Below are 20,748 nucleotides of genomic sequence, written 5' to 3'. Positions count from 1 at the left end.
CGAAATGTCATTATTGAAACGGAGCGTTGCGCCCCTTGTGATGGTTGTACAGGTGATGGAACGGGTCCGAAGACTGGTATGGGGGTGTCGAAAACGCCGGCAGTCCGGCCGTGAGCTCTGCTAACGATGGCAGTTGAGGACCTTGAAAATGCATCTCGTGCGGCATCGACTCTCTTCTCAGGCGCGGAGGAGGATTGCGGAGCGGAGGTCGTGGGCCCATACTCGAAGGTTCGTAGCTGCTACCAGCGGCGTTGGCCAGGGAAAAAGGTGTCACGCCTGCACGCTTGGCCATTTCATGTTCGCCCATTTGCCAGTGCATGGCCTCTACTGCTCTCCATGGCATGGCCATTTCCTCGGCGATTCTTGCCCACATGTCGGCTCGAAACCTGTGAGCCAAACAGCATCCGTTAGCCAGGACAGAACGTGGTTTCAGTGGTACAAGAGAACGTTTGACGGCACTGATCATGATCTGGTGCGACGTTTCTCAACATACCGTTCGTACAACCTAGCGAGCTTATTCTTGCGGTCTTCATCCCACTCGCTCCGCCGTTCGAGATAGTTTTGGTAGTGGAGTCTACAGCTGATGGCACTGCGTCCAGGCAGATGCTTGCTGATATCCTCCCACTTCATGCCGTCCTGACGAAGCTGGATGATCTTTGTGTCCTCCTCGGGAGACCATTTCGACTGCTTCTTGGCCGGGGAGTGAGAGGCAAAATCCTGGCTCGACGACAGTCGCTTTGCCGGGACTGCCGAACGAGCCGTGGTGGGGACAGGGGCCACGCTTGTGGCGACGCTGGACTGTGCAGACTCTGACTGGGAGACGGACGCTGGGGAGCTGGTGGACTGACGGTCTTCCTCCTCGGTGGCCTTGAGCAACGACGAGATATCCACGATGAAGGAGAGTACAGGGACTGTGCTCAAAGGCAGTGTGGGGTAGGGTTTGGGCAGGGTGAGTCTCTGCAGCCATGCACATGAAGATGACGGGAGGGGAGGGGGATAAGTAGAAAGACTAATTCGTCGAGCGAAGATGTACGAGCGAAACCTCAGGGATGACAATGCCAATGCGGGAGGGAGCACTTTGTTGCTTGCTTGTTTGATCGAGGCGGGTCACCCGTGATGAGGGAAGGCAAGGCGCCGGTGTTTCCAGGATCGAGCCTTCGAGGGAAATGGTGATTGGTGGAGCGACGACAGAGAGTTGATGTGACTGTGATGGGAGGGTTACAAGACAAGACGAGGCAGAAGGAGAGTGAATATCAAGGCAAGGTCTGTTGAGAAGATAACTGTCGAAAGGCAAGCGATATGTTTAAAATGCGGTCTGCAAAGCGGGCCAGTTCTTCTGATGTCTGGTGGTTTCCTGCAGGAGAGATCGTTGACAACTGAGCGGAGAATTGGCAGCAGACGATGAGCCCCATCTTGCTGACAGCTGCTTGGTCGATTGGCAGAGGGAGTGGCAGCTGGAGTGGCAGTGGCAGCAAACAAGCTCGCGATGCAAGTCGAGTGCCCATGGCTATTGGAACGCAAGGTGCGTCGCCGGCTGCCGGCGTCCTGGCACGACGGCCTAGCTTCGCTGGCAACCTGGCCCTGTAACGATTAACCTCATCCATTCTGGGGCACCTGATATCATGAACAGGGTTTGTGGCCCCTTTGAGTCAACGGGACAGGGTGGAGCCAGGATCAGAGTGCGATGGGATCCCCAATTAGCTGGGTCAGTGCCAGACTTGTCCAGGACTAAACCGGGTAGGCATGGCGGGAGGATGGAATTGGCAGGTCTGGAGGCGACTGAAGGCAGCGCGAGAGCACTCGGTCTTGTTTGGTCGTGCTGGGGTCTGTGAGGGTGCGGGCGTTGGGTGAAATGGAGACTGGAGACCGGAGGCTTGCAGCGGATGCCGCGAGAGCCTGGTCGGTGGAGCACCATGGCGTCAAACAGTAGGCGAGAGGGGCTTGACAACGGGAGGTGGATGCTCAGATAGAGTTCGTGGAATTTTATTACGAGGTTCGTCAAACCGTTGAAGGTACGAGCCTAGTCAGCTTGGATGTTCGGACATGACCCACGGCTTTCAGGGTGCAGAGATTGAATTTTTGCTCAGAGCCAGAGCGTTCAGCCATGCGGAATTTGGCTCGACTGGTTTTCGACAGGTTGGCAGGATGGGGGCACAACATGTCGAGCGTGAGCAGATGTGCGGATGGATGGGATGTGATTCAACTGTCGGTTGTGTCGTGTTGTTCCAGAAAAGAACCCTCGCCCAACGCGACTGCCATCCCAAACAAACGAGATCTCAGGCTCCTTCCCAAGATGCTCCAGAGTAAGTCACGGGGTCACGGGCCACGACTATCCGTCTGGGGTCAATTCAATTCGTTCCTGCCCCCGGTGCCAGTGCCAGCGCCAGTGCCAGCGCCTTCTCTCCTCTAGAGCCTGATGCCACACGCCTAAGTACAATAATGTCAGTCCGTCAATCTTCTCGGTGCCTGGATATCCATGATCAAGCCGTGTCAAGACGAGGGTGCAAAGGCCCTTTTTTCCCTTCTGTGGCATTCGATAGTTGCCGCAATGTCATTCTCCTGGCTACCTGCGTCACGAGCAGTCTCTTCATCCTGATCGTCCTTGGTCGATCCGAAAATCAGGCAAATTCAAACCTAATCGTCATTTCCAAATTCAGCCACCTCGAGCAGACAGCCGTTGTCTTCGGGGATCCGCTTCGGCCAACGCACAGTCAGTCTTGACTTTTTGCCTGGTTCCCCTCCAAGTAAGAGGCAGGGGCAACCTTGCCCGGGTACGAGTGCATGATTGTTATGATTCACGATTTACAATTTGAAGGTCACTGCTGTTGAGGCATCGGGGCGCAGAATGAGGCCACGGTCAGCAAGGCAAGGTCACTGTGTTCGCCTACCCGTGAGACAAAAGTACTGTGCTCTTGCTTTTGCTCCTGCATGTTTGGCCTCGTTCTAATCCCAGTAATCATTTTCATGTGCTGGCCTATGGCCACAGAGACGAGACACAGAAGCATCAGACTTTCATAGCCTGACCGTCAGTCAAATTTCCCCACCTATCAATCCACCTGACTTGTGTCTACCTGTTGTATGTACGGTATGTGGCATGGCACGACCAGTCCATGATGCTTGCTGCGGAAACTCAGACAAAGACAATCACCCGCAGGATGGCTACTGGAGGACCACAAGTCACACTACTGTCTCCCGCCTCGCAAAGGCAAGAGTTTAAATCGGTCCTCAGATGCCCGAAGACCCGCAGCGATTGCATTGTACAAACTTGGACATTGAATACCAATTATTGGCTCGTGTGGCCCGCTGTCTAGCTGTAGCTTACCGGCACGACTAAAAGTCAATCAGTCAAGAAATGTTGCTCGCAAGTGGCTTCCCATCCACCCCGAGCATCGTTAGGCCACCTTTTCGATGGCAGGAAATGGCTCTAGCACCAACGGCCGACTATATGCTCCTACAGTGTATCGGCCATTTTGGACAGTCATGGATGAGGTATCTTGAGTCAAGGTCATGTGGCAGGGTGGTCGGATAAAAGACGGTGAAGCGACCGCCATTTGTTGGAACAAATCGCTGGTGGCCAACGTATTGGGCCGAATGCAACAGGAGCATTCATCACCGTTTGGGAATTTCTCCCATCACCAAGGCTGGCCATTGGCACGCGCAGATAACCTGGACTTTGTTTTTTGGATCCATTCGATGGTATCCCAAGGGACTCGCGAGTGGTATCGGTTCCTCAGGGTGCAGCGCTATTCGGAGGCTACAGGGTCACGAGGGTCTATGAGGGTCCCAAGAACAAGTTTGTCTGATGAACCATCCTAGAGCTGAGCAGTGTGGGTTAGGGTGAATTCTACCTTGACACACCTGACAGTGAAACTTGACAGTGGCGGCCCTTGATGAGCCGTTCGCGTTCGCGATCATAGCTGTAACAGCTGGACCAGGGTATTGGTTCATCATGATGCGAACAATGGGACTTAATCATCATGTGCTAAGTCTACTCCGTAGTAGTTGACCGAAGTAGCTGGGGCGAAACTTGGCTGGACCCTCTTTGACATGCAGTGACCCACGATGACTCGCTGGAAACCTAATTGGCGAATTTGGGAAACCACGAGTGGCAATGAGGAATATCGCCATCGGACGATGCGCATACAGTTATGGCATTGCACCGCAAATATGGCAGAAGAAAACAAGAAAAATGGCAACGGCAGTTCCGTGTGTTGCGTCGATGTCGACGTGGACGCGTCAAAGAGGCGTGCAGAAGGGGAGATGCAGAAACATTGCGCAAAGTCAAGATTGTGGTGAAGGAGTCAGGATACAGCTGTGGTGAGCAAGCCACAAATGCCCCGCTGGGTTCAGTTTACCAGTGGCAAGCGTGCAATAGACGAAGAAATGGATTGTTTTGTGAATGTTGACGGGTGTCGGATGAAATCAAGCCGGGTTTTCTTGTTTGACACCATAAGCCCCAGGCGGAGGTGTCAATTTCAACCAGACTAATGTCATCAAGGACAGCATGGGAATTGACAAATGGTCAAGGGCGTTGGCGTCAAACAAGCCAGCCAACGCACACATTTGCGCCGGGACAAAGGTCGATGCAGTGTGGCAGTCCAAGACAGGGTGAAAACTGGACCAGGCCGACGAATTTCTAGAAACACACCGTTTGGGTGTGTTGAGGAGCAGATGTTGGCCGTTTGAGCACTTCGCCTCATGGAATGTCGCAGGGTCAAGGGGTTGATGGTCTCGTGCGACTGCCCAGGTCCTGTGGCTATCCGTATCTACGGTAGTTGCATGCATGAATAATCCGTACATGGATACATGGGGTCACTCTGGACCGAGAGCCTCCCAGAGTACGGTGTAGGCAGAGCAGAGTGGTAGCGTAGCTCAGTAGTGTGGTGGTGTAGGAAGTGCTCGTACAGTGGTAGTGTGGTTGATTTGGGGTACGGGCACGACAGGGATTAGCCGTAAGAGTTGAAATAATAATGGGAAAGGATCATCGCCAAGGGGCACCGTTATCATAATTCCTGCAGTGTCTGTGGGCTTTGCTCGATTTTACGGAGTATTGCAGATCCCAAAAATTGATGGATTGGGCTTAGGTTATGACCAAGAAACTCCTTCGGCTGTAGCCCGAGGGCCGAGGGGGCCCGTTGCTCGCTTAGATGAGACCAAGCTGTGAGAGACTGGAACCGCCTTGGCTGGAAACAGGATGCTCGATCAAGATCTGAGGTTGAGGGGCTACCGCGGGCCACCGAGGGGTGCGAGGGGAGGATCCGTCGTTCAGGGTACTCTGTAGCAGCTTCTTTGTTGTGTCTGATTGACTCGTTAACTCGATCCGTCCCAGCTCTCATCTCCCATCCGTGAAAGGTAATCATCATTGTGTCTGAGGTAAAGGAACCACCCGCCCCCTGAGGCCCCCTCGGCACAACGGAGTAGATCGTCCTTCCAGAGGCTTTATGCCAGCCGAACCCTAAGTCAGCCAACCCAGATGCACTAAAGGTGGGCCAATTCCGATTCGTCCTTGGTTGAGCCCAAATGCCAAAGTGCGCTTGGGCCTGAGCCTACGAGTTTTCTGTATGGGCAGTGGCCAGGGGCGCCTCTGTTGATTCGCAGGAGCAGCGTGGGCCCCTGGACACTAGGGACGTTCCCTGAATCATCGGATGGAACTCCCAAGCTTCGTGGTGACGATTGCGGAGTTTTCTACTAGTGATAATAATGTTTGTGAGATGATTCATGATGATTGTCGCATTGCCTTGCCCAACAAGAGATGGGGCCTTGATAATTAGCCGGGGTTGGCCCAGGGCTGCCTGTCGTATGAAAGTACGGAGTAGGTACCTTAGGTAGGCATAGGGCTTAGTAGGTCAATGGGCCCCTCCGGGCATTTATTGGTCACTGCAGACTACCTACAGTACTCTGTACGTACACCCATCACGTCAGATTAGGAGACCACCACCTCCGTTGTTGTGTTTGAATGCGTAGGCATGCAAACATCAGCATGCGTATAGACATGTCAACAACCATGTACATTCTGTAGATTCTGTACATTGACCAAGTATGCAGTGGATCGGGTTGACACGAGCACTGTAAGATCGACATGGAGAAGGGGACAGTGGCAACGAAGACTGTTACAGAGCATGTATGTACACACGTTCAAATGCATGCAGACCATAATCCCAGCCTACATGCTTATCGATCAGATCCGTCTTCCGTGTTTGTTGTGTAACCTAACTTACAGCAGTAGACAACGACTAGAAGCTTCGTGGGCGGAAGTGGTGGATCAAAACGTTGGCATCGACATGTGCACTGGCATACTGGAAGTACAGACTCCAGAGTACCTGCATATACCCCAGACAGCGTGGCATTTGGTGTAATGACTTGGTGCTGTGTGACCTGGGCTGGCGACACGACATGGTGTAGGACACGACGACATGATTGATTGCGTGTGCTTGCCTTACGTGTACTGTATGTCGATCTTCAGGAAGTGACAACATCCTTCAACTTCCAAAATCGGGTTACCCATGAAAGGCTGAGGTATCTGATCTTAGAAATCCTGGTCAGCACTGCTCAATCAGTCGTCCGACATCAGTAGTGGTGTGATAAACAGGCACACATGTAGCCTTTGATTGCCTTTCAGGGCTTGGTGGCCGAGGGGGCAACTCGATTGGGGTTGAGACTTGGCACAAAGGGGTTCGAAGTAGACGCCGCCACTCCCACACTCGGCGATCCAACAAGCCAGCTGAATCTTCTCGCGCTTCTGAACCCCATCCTCCCGCCAACCATCCCCCGGCCTGTCAGGTCTGGAGGGAGACATCTACAGGGTACAGCATATACATCACCACGTACGCCCCCGTGGCCCCTCAGGCTTGCTGTCAATCTATCCATAGGCAAGGTCGGCACGGCAGGTTAGGGTAGCCATAGTGCTCTGTGCGGTACCTACAGTTAAGCGTATTCCGTACTCTCGTTACGTGCTTGGAGCTCGCTTATGTATGTAAGTGGATGCTTTTCCGCCGTCCCCATCATGAACTTTAAATAAAGACCCGTCACAGACTCAAGGTTGATGTTGTCCTTTTCCACCTGCTCGAGCCATACCGTGCATGTGTTCGTCCCGTTGAAGATATCCTGATCTTACGATACCCACAAGACAGGCAGCCTTGAGACGGCCAAGCCCTGTGTGCCCCTCGAAACCTCCCCCTGTTCCCCCTCCCCGTTTCCATCCACTTCTTACCCTCCCACCCGTGGCAACCTCCCGTAACTTAAAGAGACGTCAACCATGCCCTCCTCGGAAATCTTCCTGCAAATGTACAAGTTTGGGGCATTAAATGAGAATTCACGCATTTACCTCCGCGCATATTATGCGCTCATTCCTCGGTGCTCCTTTGGCCCGTTTAAATCGTTGAGAGAGGTTCGAGGATGCTTGAGAGTCTCTATGCAGGTTGGTTCCTCAGAACATTGATGGTTGACTGGCGCCACATTCGACCAAATAAAGTATATACGTAGCCCATCGCATGGCCAAGATATGTCTGCATCCGAGGTTGCTCCTCACACACCACTGGCGGCAATTGGAAGCTCGAGGCTGTAGTAGTGTTGTCTCGTGCTTCTACCGTCCCGCAATATCTTGTGCTTTTTCTCCTAAGCCAGTGGTTTGAGAATGACACATTTGAAAGCTGTCACGATCCATAATCTCGCTTCACTAATTCTTGCCACCGTATCAGCCTTGACGCCATGACCATCCTGAACCTGCCCGTCTCCCAGCCCTACGTGCCTACCACGCTTACCATGCCTACCGTGCCTGCCCATACCTTTGGTCCGTCTTGGCGGTGATCCATTCAGCAATTCAACAACAGCGCAATGTTCGAAGGCTTGTCACTCACTACCACAATTCTTTTCACCGTGGATCTGCGTCACTTTTACTGTTGATAAACCGCCAAGGACGTTGGGACGCGGATCCAGCAGTCATCAGGACTTGCTACAGCTGATCTTGTTCTGATTTGATTCAATTCGCCTGCTTGTATCCTTAATTTATTGTAGCTCGAGCCCGTTGCATAGCACCCTCGATCCGAGAATCACATAGACAAACGCACCACCTCCTATTCGGTGCTCTCTAAAGTTTCTGGATCGTCCGGAAACCGGTCTCCAGTTGAGCCTGTTTGGTGTACCGAATTTCGACCCAAAGCCTAATCAACCAGCAGTGCCAGCTCTCACAGATTGTGGCACTGTCATTACCACTTCCCATTGCAGATCTATCGTTGCAGCCATGGGTTTCTCCATGCCTAGAAGGATAAGGATTCCTCTCCCATCCCATTCGTGCGCACTTGACCCGACCTCGGTAAAGTAACACCTTTCAATCGACTTTGTCGTGATCGTCTTGACTCTGTCCTTGCACGCTTGGTCCTCGTGTTTTCCGATCGTCGCTGCCAAACGTCTCTTCAATGTGCTCCATCAGATATCTGTCAAACTTGCCTTGGCTCCTCTCCTGACCCGCTCTGGTCGCTTGCTTTTGCCATCCTTTCTCATGAAGTCCCTGCGCAACCTCGCCTTTGAACCGTGCAACCGCATTTTTCAGCCGCGAATCTTCACGCACAAATTCATCTGAAAGGGGGCACTTGAGCAAACCGCACTCGTTCAACTCATACCTCTGGTATGTCGCTGGTAGACTCCCAATGATTCCGCGTTTTTCCTCTTCTGTGTAGCTGATATCCCATTGCGACAGGCATCTCTCTATGAATCCAAGCAGGTCCTGATCCGGAAGCTTTGAAGTGGCATTTAACACTCGCTGCGATGACCAGGGCCCAGTGCATGCCCTGCTTCCTTTTGATGCTGGCGTCATCTTAATAGTTTGTACTTTCGTGGCCCCAAATAAATTTAGGGTTGGGTGCCGGGTGTCTAGCAGGCTTCTGGCTCCGTCTCTGGTTCTCGGTCCTAAATGAATGTCAACAACAATGAGGTGTACAGTTGATAGATCAAGTTGCTAACCTAATATTCATCAACAGCACCGCCTCTCTACTGGTTGATATATCCAATGCGGCCCTCAGTTTTTGATATCTCAAGTACAAACTTGTGGGATCGATTGCGTTAAATTGTTGAGAGACCGTCACCGTGATGTACCTAGGTAGTGTTGTGCTGAGTATGTAGTGTGCAGTCAAGGTTGTGCTTTCCACAGCCCTATCTGTGTTGTTGGGCTGTGATGACCAAGAAGGAAGGAGCAATGCAGATGGTACAGGCCTTCTTTGATTTCCCATGGTTCATTTTCTCTTCACCAGCATTTGCCACGCCAGGCGACTGGTTGTAACGGAAGCATGTAGTTGTGCATTTGCAGTCGTGAATACTCAATCGATAGATTTGTCGGATATCAATTCCTCCAATTCCTTTTCAAGCAACGCATACAAACAAATGGCGTGGTGGCTAAGTAGTGTATTGATAGTCAAAGTTCCACGTTCATTTTGTTTACTCAGCACTCACAGTTAGTTGTCCAACACAAGCAGATCAACCAATTCTCACAGTTAGCGGAAGGTACGAGCGAGATTCCAAGTACATAACCCTAATCCTTTTGAGGCGTTGTGGTCTATGGATATCTGGTCGTCCTTCTGAAGTTCATAAAGCAACATGTGGCCTATAGCATCGGTTTTGTCGAGACGCTTACCTAATGCTGAGCCGAGGCAACTCGACACACCACGTGACCGGGCCTCATCCCAACCACCCCCTCCGCGACCCAATCCCTGCCATGCCATCTCACATCAACTTTGTGACCACATTCTTCATCTTCAGTGTCTTAATTCATCTCAAGGCATTGCCGCCATTTTCATTTCGACCATCGCGTTCTGTCGGGCAAGCGACAATGGTCACGACAACCCTTCGACAGGCTGCTAGCGCGACTGTCGACACCATCTCCATTGTCTCTACCGACCTCGCCAATGTGGCCCGAGATCTTCCATCAGCATATGCAGATTATGTCGCTTCAAACTCCTCCTCCGTGTCCACGATCGAGAGTAGCCTTCGCTCGTTAACCTATCTCCTCCCCGGCGCCCGACTTCATGACACCGAAATCGCCTCCGAGTCAGTTCATACCTTCGTTCAGTTATTGTCCATCTACCATGACCACATCCTCAAGAATCGTGCACGAATCCTTGCACTATCCCCTACGATTCTAAAGCCTCGGAACATCAAGGCCCAGCAGCCTAAACCGTCATTGCACTCTCGCTACACTATGTTTTGGTCTTCCTCGTCCTCCTTGTATACTAAGATCGCGACTTTGTTGAAGGTCGCGCAATATACAGAACTCCTATGGGAGATGATCGCACGCAGGAGGGGGGGTGAGAGAACAAGATGGAGGGTGGTGGTGCTGTTGGAGTCACTGAAAGCAATCTGCCGTTTGCTCTTGTTGAAGATCACACGCTCTCGCCCCTTGGTCAATCCACCCCTGCCGTTGCGAGAAGATTTTGCCCCAGTCGAGGCCGAAGGATCGGAAGAAGAATTCAACCAGGAACATCTTCGCGGTGACGAGTTCGATGTCAGGACCGCTCTCGGTGATGTTGGTGTTCCCACACCACCGCTGTCAGATTCCGGCAAGCCGTCTTCTCTATCAACCACCGAGCCTTACTGCATGCCCCGGACGGGGTATACACTACCCACCTTGCCTACCACCGACTCAGTCTCTGCATATTTATTCAACCATGTCCTTACAGCTGACGATGTCAAACCTGCCAAACAACTCCTCCATCGCCTCTCCACCCTACGCGGACAAGCAGCAGAGACCATGTACATCCTCAGGCCAGTTATATACGCTTTGCTCATGCAAAGAATGGCCCGTACGTATGGTTACGAAGGAAATAAGTGGAAGCGACACTGGACCCCCTGGTTGATTGGTCTTTCAATTGAGTACTTCGCTCGGCAGCTTGCCAAGCAGGACCTGTCTTCTCGTTCTCCGGTCGGTTCTCGGAATGCGCTCTCGGCGTTGGAACGAGACGAGTTCAAGAAGCGTCATTGGAGCCTGGCGTGGTGGGGTATGCGAGGCGCCTTCTATGAGAACATCACTAAGAAGTGGATTCATGGCGCAGCAAGTTCGTTAAAAGGCAAGCCGCTGCTCGACTTGGTGGGAACCGTTGTGGAGGACTATGAGTATCTCTGGAGCAGCTATTATTTCAGCACTTCGACAATGTGAGTAGTTCTGGGGGAAATGTCTTTGAGTGGTATGATCATAGCAGTCCAAGGCAGATGAGGTACTCTATGCACCCAGGAGGTTCACATCAGTGAGTGGGCATATTCTCCTCCAATGTTACGAATAGGTCGGCGTTTTGAGTTTGAACAAACTGCATTAGACAGGGTTTTACCTGCTGGTATGTACCTACTTCCAGGATGTGGCAATTTTATTTGTGATGAGACCGCTTTCCGTCAGCCATATTCTCGCTCTCTGTTCTCCTCTTCCAAAGTTGTTGTGAGTGTTGTCTTGTGGTGGAATTTTCTTAGAGCAGGATTGTGGCAATCATCTGCCACCGAGAATTGCAAGGCGGATGGCAGCAACGCAATTGTTTGATTCTCAATCTACCACACAGCTCCCACCGTGGTTTGTCCAAGCCAATCGGTGGTGGATATCCCTGGTCACAACTTGATTTCTCACTTGTGATCGCGGCCCGGTAATCCTCAATAATGCCATCGCTTGATGGCCGACCAAACAAAGAGAAGCGAAATCATTTTGCTGACAATGATCTCAGTGGCCGTCCCCCTGCGATATCTAACGATTACAAAACCTTCTCCAAGTCACCAAGGTAATCATTCATCGTCTCTGCTGTGAGGACTCGCAACGTCAATTTCCTCCTTCGGCATCCTGTCTGGCGACACAGCAAATCCCCGATGAAGAAATCCAGATCCAGGACCTGCAAGCCAGAGACAGAAAAGGAATGCGAAATGATATACGAAGGGAAAGCCCGCTCGTCCTCGATCATCGTCATCTCCGATGATTCCAGTGATGACGATTCTGAAGCAGGGGGCTGTTCAAGATCGAGAAATGACAGGGCCCATGGCCTGGAATTCTCTGACTATTTCCATGCAGGCCACGATTCGTCAAAGATCATAGGCCTGACGAGTCCAACATCTTCGCACAGCAAGTACACAGCCACCGCGCCCTCTCAGTCGACACCTAGCCAATTGCGCACCGAAAATCGGAGCATCTGTACTGGACAATGCAATACAGATCAAGAGAGGTGTCAGGCAGTTGATGACGACGACCATCCAGACCTCAACGTGTATCTGTCGTATCTGGACACACAGGACGGCAGGGCACAGCTAAACATGATAGAGGAGGCTCCCACACAAGCAACACACGATCTAGAAGCATTCACGGCGCACCTTGGCCGACACAAGATTCGTCACGACAGGGTGACAGCGGATCTCGCGGATCTCGACTTGCGAATTGCGTCCATGGTATCGAGCATTGTCGCTGGCCCCCAGCGTATGGTGCGAGAGCAACTTCGAGAGGCAGCGGCCTTTATGCGTCACGACCTGGCCAACTCATCACAGTATCTGACAGACGCCCACACCAAGGTGTCTGCGCTCGAAACTCGAGTCAATGCATCTCGCGACATGCGGTCCTGCTGGCTGCGCCTCTGGTCACTTTACGAGGATCTCAATCGGCCTGGCTCCAGTCGTGTCAGTCCCATGCTGAATCAACTTTGGACAGATCAAGGCCTCGGTAACAAGGTGGTGTCGGGGATCTGCGACGCAGAGACGAGACTAGAGCACGCAGACTTGGACATCCGTGCCTTTGATGTCATGTGGGGAGAGATGGTTGGTTTGGATGGACATGGGGATTGGGATGGGGATGGGGATGGGGATGGGAATGGGAATGGCGAAAGATGAGCCCCGTCGCTTGTCTGTCCGTATGCTACACAATTGGATGTGGTTCTGGCCTCAGTTGTGTTTCTGAGAGGGCACTTGAATGTGCGGATATGGCCGGAAATCTCAGCAGAACCGAGTTTCAGAGATATTTGCGTATGATGGAGAGGTGTTTCACCCACCTTCAGGACTGTCGCGTGCGTCAAGATGTGGGATTTATTACGGCAAAAGGGTGGTCAACACAATTTGGGACCAGCCCAGGGGTCCCATGATTCAATGGGTCAAAGCCTGTCAGTTGGTTTGAAGAGTCTATTTGACATCCCATATCCAAAGACAGGAATCAAATTTTGAATGCTGCTTGACGAGATTGGGTCTGATATCATAGGGCTCATGTTCTGCGCAGGCATTTTGCCCAGTGTGCTTCACCACGTATTTGATTCATTGCATCTGCATGCGTATTTGCACTTCTAATCCTGCAGATATCCGAGATCTGCTACAGCATTGTCCCTGCCGAAGCCGTCAAGCTGCTGTTTTGCCGGAATTTCGATCTCCCGCCGTCCTAAGGCTCGAAGGAGAAGAGGCCTATTGAAACAAAGATGATTAATTTTTGTGAGCGAGCCGTGGTCTCGTCTTGAGTATTGGGCTGGCTGCCAATGTAGCCCAGGGCTCTGCTCGTCGTGTTCTCTTCCCCCGTTCAATCACTGCAAATTTTTTGGGGTCTGCACTGCAAAAAGGGCCTTCGAATCCCATCGTCAGGACTTCACTTGGCCTCACAGCAGAAGGCTTTCCTTGTCCACCACATCCGTATAATGGTTGAGGATACCCAGGATAAAGTCCGTTCGCGATCCACCGGCATGAAACACTTTTCGTATTGAAATCGTCGTAGAATTTGTAAGAATGCATTTTTGGTCATGACATCATGAGTGATGCTGAAGAAGCGGACATCCATGGAACCATGTTTTTCGGAAATGGCACTAGAAAGGAAAAGAGAGACTGGGGTGCCGAAAAGGGGTCCATCCTAGGCATTGGGACAGGCAGACTGCAAGTGACCTGGTTGCTTGCCTATGTGTGGTATGTCAGTTCTGCTAGGGAAGTTGAAGCAACGACCATGATAAACATACACTTGTAGCAGATGCGCTCTTGGCTTGGTTCCGATGGGCAATCACGAGACAGATGACCTTGTTCGCCACAGTTCTAGACAATGTTAGAGAAAGAGGAGGAGTAAGGAATATGGGGACTTGCGTAGCATTTGGAGGATCGACCTTGGGTGCAGTCACTAGATTCATGTTAGTGGGAATGGGTGATGACGATGGCGACAATATGACTCGTACCGAGACATGTGTCCGATACCGCCGCAGGACTGTAAAAGCATTAGCCTTGAATGTGATGAGGACGGAGAGCCAGCATACGTAACAAGTCTGCCCGCCGCCGCCACGGCTGCCATAGCCACCGCCGTACCCGCCTTGACCGCCGGAAGAAGTACAGTCACTGAAGGAAAGGTTAGACTGTGGAACGCGCAAGGACATTCCAGGATCATACCGTGCTATATGACCTTGACCGCCACAACGATAGCATTCCCGAGAGGGACCACCTCCGTAGGAAGGGCCGCCTCCATATCCACCGCCGCTGCCCCAGCCAGCGCCAGCTCCAGCGCCACCAGGACCAGCAGCGGTAGGGCACTCACGGGCGAGATGACCCTCTTGTCCACCTTGATCTACTCAGTATCTGGGGTTGTTTGTTTTTGATCAGGGAAACCAACATTTGTAGCAAGATTTGGGTTTGGGAGCTGCGGTGCACTCTCGGCTGACGTGGCCTTCGCCTGATGGAGGGGACACAGAGTCAGTGGGAGCAAGGAGAGGGAAAACTGGGAAGCATTGTACCTCCACAATTATAGCTGCATAGAAAAAAAGGAGTCAGTAGTTGATCGCAGGTGAATAAGCCAGGTAGGAGGAGGGGTGTCGCGTTAGCAAGATTAACTCACCAGGTAGGGTTTCCCTTCTTAGGGCAATCACGAGCCTGGTGAGACGAGTCACCGCATGTGTAGCAACCACGATCCATGATGATAGGGTAAAAGAGATTGGTTATCTGCGGGCAAAAACAATTAGTACCTCAAAGACTACTCCGTAGAGTGGTTGGCTGGCTCGGGGGATGAACAAGGTGGGACATACTGTGTGTTGAGAGGAGAGATGGACCACAGAGACGACAGAGGACAACGGTGAGATGAAAGGGATGAACTGATTTGATCCAGGATGAATCAGGTTACTGAGATTGATGGGACCAAAGAATGGCAAAAGCAATGGAGGAATTGGAGTTTGCAGGTTTGGTAGCAACCAGGCGCAGTCAAGTCAGTGCGTGAGAGCGAGAGGCAAAGGCAAAGAAGCAAGAAAATCCAATGTGGGGAAATTTCGAAAGTCCAGATCCAAGGCGAGTCGCTGTGGATTCTGAGTGGGCGACGGGGGTCACCAACTGATCATTGATGTCTGGATTCTAACTCGATATGTGTGTGAATGGAGACTTCGTACAGCGTAGGTACCCAGGTACCCAGGTAGTCAATCAACGTCATAGCCATTCTGACTCTCTCATTCTCATTCTCATTCTCATTCCCTTTCAGCCCTGTATGAATTGCTGACCACGCCTAACTATAACTGTGTTAGGTGGATTACGAGTTCCTATAGGCGACAAATAAGGGCCAAGGGATTATAGGGGAGCCGAGGGGCCTTGGGTGGTCCCCAGAGCATCCATGTTGTTGTGTGGAGGCCTGTTTACCTCATTAGCCTCTATTTACCTGACCCAAAGTACCTTATACACCTCAGTCTATAGTGACAACATCCCTAAAACCCAACCCTGTCGAGTGTGATAGCAGCCCAGAAGCCCTCGGCCTTTCTGCAGCCCCAATCAGGGACGCTTCCCCCGCTCGCCGCCTCTAGTCCCCATTATTATTTGGTCCCCAAGTTCATTTTTCTCAACTCATCTCATCTCATCTCATACATGGCACGATTAGCCCATGAATACAGGTATCATCAAGGTATCTACGTAAAATCATACAGCGACATGACCTGAGTCGAAGCTCGTTCTCCTAGGACCACGACCTGTTCTTCATCAAATCCCACCCATCGACCACGGGTCATTTCCTCTTCTCGTCTAAGCTCAGACACTGCCAGGCCCAGCCCTTGGGCTCGCTGTGCCAACGCAGCCGTGATTTGCGCCCACGCCGATCCTACCACTTTGACTTGAACGCTCGTTCGTCGATGCGCAGCCATGGTCATAACATCCTCGAGCTCCCAAACCCTGATTTCGGTGCCTCTTTGACTGATAGACACCGCCTTGCCGCGGCTGTTGACCTGCAAGCTCGAGATACCCGCTGTGTGGCCCCAAAGTCGCCGACCCGTGCTCATCTCCAACTGGTTCTCGGTGGATGTCACTAGAAACGACATGATTGTGTTGTCGGCCAGGGACGCAATCACGAATGGATGTGCGTAGGATAATGACTGAGGAGGCCTTCTCTGCTGAGGGTGTGCTGGGAGTGGTAGAGAACTCGTGGATCTGGTTCCGATTTCCCACCGCTCTGTGGCATCCTCCACCCCGGACGTGCCTGTCGGTGTCAAGGAGATCTCTTGAATCCCAATGCACCAGCCTGCGCCAACCCTTTTGAAGCCGTACGCAATACTTGCAATCATTCCGAATCCTTGCTTTCGCAAAGAGACAGACGTCGGACCAAACTTTGCATCAGATTGCAGCTTTGTGAGCGCTTGTAGGCTCATTGGCTCCCCTGCTGTGAAAGAAGCGGATGAGTAGATGGTCAAAGAGTTCGTAATCGATGTGGTCATGATAAATGGCATGGCCAAATCCACCGCCACCAGAGGACCATCGTCGGACTGCTGCGAAAATAAGAGGGACAGGTGCTGACTATGTGTCAACCGGTATAGTGCGAAACGGCCATCTGAAAAGCCAACGAGGATATTGATCCCCCCCTGCGCTTCTTCCTCCACTGCCATGCAGGTCGGCTGGGCCCCTTCCTCGATCTCTTGATGCGCTCGTAAGACCCTGGTTCCGTCTTGCTGTTGCCAACATCTCAGGCCAGAAGTGCTGTCAACAGTGAAGAGCTGATTCTGAAACATTTTTCCAATCACCGGCGGCACAGTCGATGGTGCGACCTGCACTTCCCTGATCTGAGCCGCTCCTACATGCCAATTGCTCTTGATTTTGTACTGGCGTTTCCAGTTGGTCGGCGCACTCGATTTGACTCGTTGAGAGTGTTCCAACCACTCCACTGCTTTGGCCAGTTGTCTGCTCTTCTCCGGTCGCTGTGTAGGGGGGAGACGGCGGTATCGACTCTTGATCCATGCGTCATAGTATTTGCCTTTCCAGACCTCATCGTCATTGGCAAGGGGTTGAAAGCGCTTAGATGTCCTAGCAATGGGTTAGTCACATGCTTGCGCAAAAGAACAGATCAACGAGTCCCCACCCTTCCATTCGGAGTAGATCCTGGACCGGCAGGTAGGATAAGATGCGCACAATCAGTTCATCACTGAGGCTTGCAAGGGTGCGCTTTGGGCCGATTCGGCCTTTCTTCACGACAGCACGATCGCTCTCTCCATCGTCGCTCTGTCTTCTTCTCTTGGTCATTTTGTTGGCCGCGACCGCACCATTTCGACAGTGTTGAGGACATGAAGATCACGGTGATTGAGACCAACTTAGTTGGCTGTTCGTTCGTCTACACACTGCCAGCCGAAGTTCTGCCGACCGAGTCAATTTGTTATGTAAGCATTTCACCAAAAAGGATAAGCCCAGCCTTACAGTCTCCCCCAGTTCGTTGTATCATTGACACAAAAGTCAGGAAGACGAGTTCCAACATTTCAGAACCATGTTCGACAGAAGCAACACCAGTATCAGACTGCTAAATGGACATGGATATCTTTGCGCAAGCCGTAAGCTGCCCTCCACACCATGCAATATACGGCGTGAATTGCCGCATGAATACCTAGAGTAAAGACGGTACGCCGATTTCAGCTATTCAACCCTGGCCTGCGACATGAGAACAAGATTTCACCTTGCCACTCGTGTCGATTTGTGAATACAGATGACTTCGTTACGCCACTGTGCAATGTAACTTGAGACAATTCAAAATATGTCTGCTATCTCCTTTGCCCTCCGCAGGCAATCATCCAACCTACCCTTCAAGCTCTTAGAAAGTCTCATTTGTGCAACATTTAAATCCTGTTTTGGCCCGTCAATAATATGTGCCTAACAATTCTTCCTTCTCTTAGCTGCTTACGCCTATTGCTCCTGGCCAATTGTCTGATTAGAACAGCATGATCCACGAGAGCCGCTTGAGCTACTATTGCTCACTTTCTCTTGGACTTCTTGGTCACCATGGCTTCCCACGAAAGATGCAATCCATTAACTCATTGGAGAGAGTGACTTCGGCCTTCGAAATTGCATACGTAAACCATGTTATCGGCCTTGGTGTCTTCCCACATCACATCATAGATGTACCGAGTGAGCCGAGTGAGCCGAGTCTGATTGCCATGTTTGTTCACGAATTACATGGCTTATGCCGAGACTCATTTGCAGTCGTCATGGAGCCCTATGCCGGAGTGCCGACGTATTCCCCTAATCATTTCCTCTTGTGCTCAGGTCTCATGAGCCCAGGCCGAGAACGAGTAACATCTAGAACCCACGCAGTCTGGCCGCGAAGAGGTTGAACCTACATTCTGCTTGGCACCACCTGCTCTCGTGCCTGATGTTCTTCTCGACTCGAAGTCGGACCGCGGATAAGCTCCCCACGCTCATATCATGGTAACTATTGTTGCACCCTCACAACATTTGCCCACTGTAAGATCTGGGTCAAACCCACAAAATCCCGTCTTCTGGTTCCATCTAAATCCAAATCTTGCCAAGGAGTCAGGACAGATCCATCTGAGAAACTCCTCTCGAACGCGGGGAAATTGCTGTAAAGACCTAAGGTAAGTTTTTTTGCGCATTACACACGCTTTTACGGGACCAATCGCCAATCACTTTGTACCGCAAGTTGCTAAACTTCTTGAGAATCAAACTCCTGAAATATCTTCTTCCATCTCTAATGCCTCCGACACGACGTGATCGCGCTCAGGTCGTCTGTGTGACATGCCACGCAAGAAAGGTGAGAGCTAGACCTATTCTATTCGGCTTTGGGCCGATCTCATGTTGTGTCCTCGTCTAGGTCCGCTGCAATCTTCAGAACAGTCGGGGCGCCAAATGCCAAAACTGCGATCGAAACAACCTAGAATGTGTGGTCAGAACTGGACCAAGGAGTGGTCGTCTAGCAGAGGCTATGCGATCGGCATCATCAATTCAACTACGAGAAACGAGTAACATGCCGCTCGACCAGGTGGTCGCAACTATTGCCCAATCTCCTGCCAGATCAGAACCTATCATCCCAGATCCGTCGACAGCTCAATCCATGAACATATCAAATGAGCCTTCGAGCTACCTAGGCGATCATACATTATTAGCTCACGACGCAGTGACGGAAACCTGTCCGACTTCTGCGATTCTGCCTCTGTTTACACCACAAACAAACAGTCTCCTGCAGTTTGCCCAAGCGACCGTTCTTCCCAAATCACAACTCGTCGCTGCACTAACCGAATCCTATTTCCAAAATGTCTTTGCCAGATATCCAGTAGCCGAGCGCTCAGATTTGGCAGATAGCGAATGTTCCACTTTGTTAAGACAATCCATCTGTATGGCAGGCAGCTTAATGCGCCATTCCTCCAAGTCTGGTGAACTGGCCTTCTCCCATTCGCTTTACGAAAAGATGAAAGTGATGCTATTCTTGAACCAGGACCCTGATCCGATTGAGAACTTGGCCTCCCTATGTCTCATGATTTGTTGGAGCCCCAATACAACCGACGTCTACAGCTTTGACTGCCCATGGCAGTGGACCGGCACTGCTATACGTCTTGCAGTGCAGATGGGTCTGCATAAGGAGAGTACTTACCTGGGTAGGCCTCAGGCGGCACGCCTGCGTCGTCTATGGTGGATATTGATGGTGAGGTTTCTTCTTCCACTCTGTACACTTTGATTCCTCGTCTTCTAACCCAGTCTCGTCAAACAGAATGCTGATCGATTGCAATCGGCATGCTTCGGCCGCCCTCTAGCAGTACGTCCATCAGACAGCGATACGAGGCTGCCATCAAACGCAGACTTTGAGAAGGAAGACGTCGCTAGTCTCGTTTTCATACATTATCCTGGTGTGACCGTAATTTGGGGTGAAATAGCCGACTTCGGGGTTCGTGGGGCCTCGGCCTCGACCGCTGATATTGAACGGCTGACTTGTGCTCTCTGTGCCTGGATCACGAGTTTGCCTGAGGAAATCCGGTTGTATGACTCTTGTGGTAACCGGTTGCCTTATCGTCAGTCCGTTTCTGAGCTCCACATGGTCTATTTTGTCGCCATAATTCTCCTGGAAGCACTGCGTCTAAGGAAACATGATCAATTTTCCTCGTCGATACCATCAATTATCGCGGCTTCATGCATCGCCAGACTGATCGAAGAGGTAGATTGCTGGGATGATCTAAGCTCAATGTCATCGACCTCGACCTTTTACATAATGGCCGCCTGCATTCCTGTCCTCTACTACCGCTCTAGCCTCACTAATAAGAAAGAAGCCCGTCAAGAAGAGCTCCAAATTATTTGTTCAGCACTTGAGCAGATGGCCCCAAGATGGGGAGGTGCATTTGTCGTAAGAAGGAATATCGAGAAGATCCGCAATATGGTCGAGCGCCATCCGTCTGGCCAACATCATGATGTCTCGGACCAAGCATCCCTGGGCTCTCCTGGTTATGAATCACAGCAATCCAAGATCAAGGAGATTTTTCCGTTCCCGCAAAGCCTCTGCCCCAATATGGACTTGCTCAACGAGGACTGCAATGGGCTCCTAGATTTCGATAGCAT

At 51.5% G+C, this 20,748-nt stretch overlaps 6 protein-coding genes across 6 annotated transcripts; 2 read left to right on the top strand and 4 right to left on the bottom strand.

The window, feature by feature from the left end:
- Positions 1-10: 10 nt before the first annotated feature.
- On the bottom strand, positions 11-1,505 carry PV10_03876 (uncharacterized protein; the record flags this gene model as incomplete). Its single annotated transcript, XM_016368388.1, has 4 exons — positions 11-386; positions 494-911; positions 1,112-1,155; positions 1,282-1,505. The coding sequence occupies 4 exons, from the start codon at positions 1,503-1,505 to the stop codon at positions 11-13; spliced, it is 1,062 nt and encodes a 353-aa protein (XP_016224176.1).
- A 6,482-nt stretch (positions 1,506-7,987) lies between these two features.
- Positions 7,988-8,812, bottom strand: PV10_03875 (uncharacterized protein; the record flags this gene model as incomplete). Its single annotated transcript, XM_016368387.1, has 1 exon — positions 7,988-8,812. One exon carries the CDS (start codon positions 8,810-8,812, stop codon positions 8,327-8,329), a length of 486 nt encoding a protein of 161 aa, XP_016224175.1. The 3' UTR covers positions 7,988-8,326.
- Positions 8,813-9,706: 894 nt separating this feature from the next.
- PV10_03874 (uncharacterized protein) lies at positions 9,707-11,470 on the top strand (the record flags this gene model as incomplete). The annotated part of the gene is made up of 1 exon (XM_016368386.1): positions 9,707-11,470. The coding sequence occupies one exon, from the start codon at positions 9,707-9,709 to the stop codon at positions 11,141-11,143; it is 1,437 nt and encodes a 478-aa protein (XP_016224174.1). The 3' UTR covers positions 11,144-11,470.
- Positions 11,471-11,719: 249 nt separating this feature from the next.
- Positions 11,720-13,034, top strand: PV10_03873 (uncharacterized protein). Its single transcript, XM_016368385.1, has one exon. It carries the CDS (start codon positions 11,833-11,835, stop codon positions 12,835-12,837), a length of 1,005 nt encoding a protein of 334 aa, XP_016224173.1. The 5' UTR covers positions 11,720-11,832; the 3' UTR covers positions 12,838-13,034.
- Positions 13,035-13,147: 113 nt separating this feature from the next.
- PV10_03872 (uncharacterized protein) lies at positions 13,148-15,176 on the bottom strand. Its single transcript, XM_016368384.1, has 10 exons — positions 14,982-15,176; positions 14,795-14,898; positions 14,694-14,707; positions 14,573-14,632; positions 14,353-14,521; positions 14,223-14,301; positions 14,145-14,173; positions 14,056-14,089; positions 13,935-14,007; positions 13,148-13,875 (listed from the first exon to the last, which is right to left on the bottom strand). Exons 2-10 carry the CDS (start codon positions 14,869-14,871, stop codon positions 13,832-13,834), a joined length of 579 nt encoding a protein of 192 aa, XP_016224172.1. The 5' UTR covers positions 14,872-14,898; positions 14,982-15,176; the 3' UTR covers positions 13,148-13,831.
- Positions 15,177-15,598: 422 nt separating this feature from the next.
- PV10_03871 (uncharacterized protein) lies at positions 15,599-17,468 on the bottom strand. Its single transcript, XM_016368383.1, has 2 exons — positions 17,279-17,468; positions 15,599-17,223 (listed from the first exon to the last, which is right to left on the bottom strand). Exons 1-2 carry the CDS (start codon positions 17,437-17,439, stop codon positions 15,843-15,845), a joined length of 1,542 nt encoding a protein of 513 aa, XP_016224171.1. The 5' UTR covers positions 17,440-17,468; the 3' UTR covers positions 15,599-15,842.
- Positions 17,469-20,748: the final 3,280 nt, after the last annotated feature.

The sequence above is a fragment of the Exophiala mesophila genome, assembly GCF_000836275.1.
Source record: "Exophiala mesophila strain CBS 40295 unplaced genomic scaffold supercont1.3, whole genome shotgun sequence".
Taxonomy (NCBI): Eukaryota; Fungi; Ascomycota; class Eurotiomycetes; order Chaetothyriales; family Herpotrichiellaceae; genus Exophiala; species Exophiala mesophila.
This window is presented reverse-complemented; position numbering and strand designations above follow the sequence as displayed.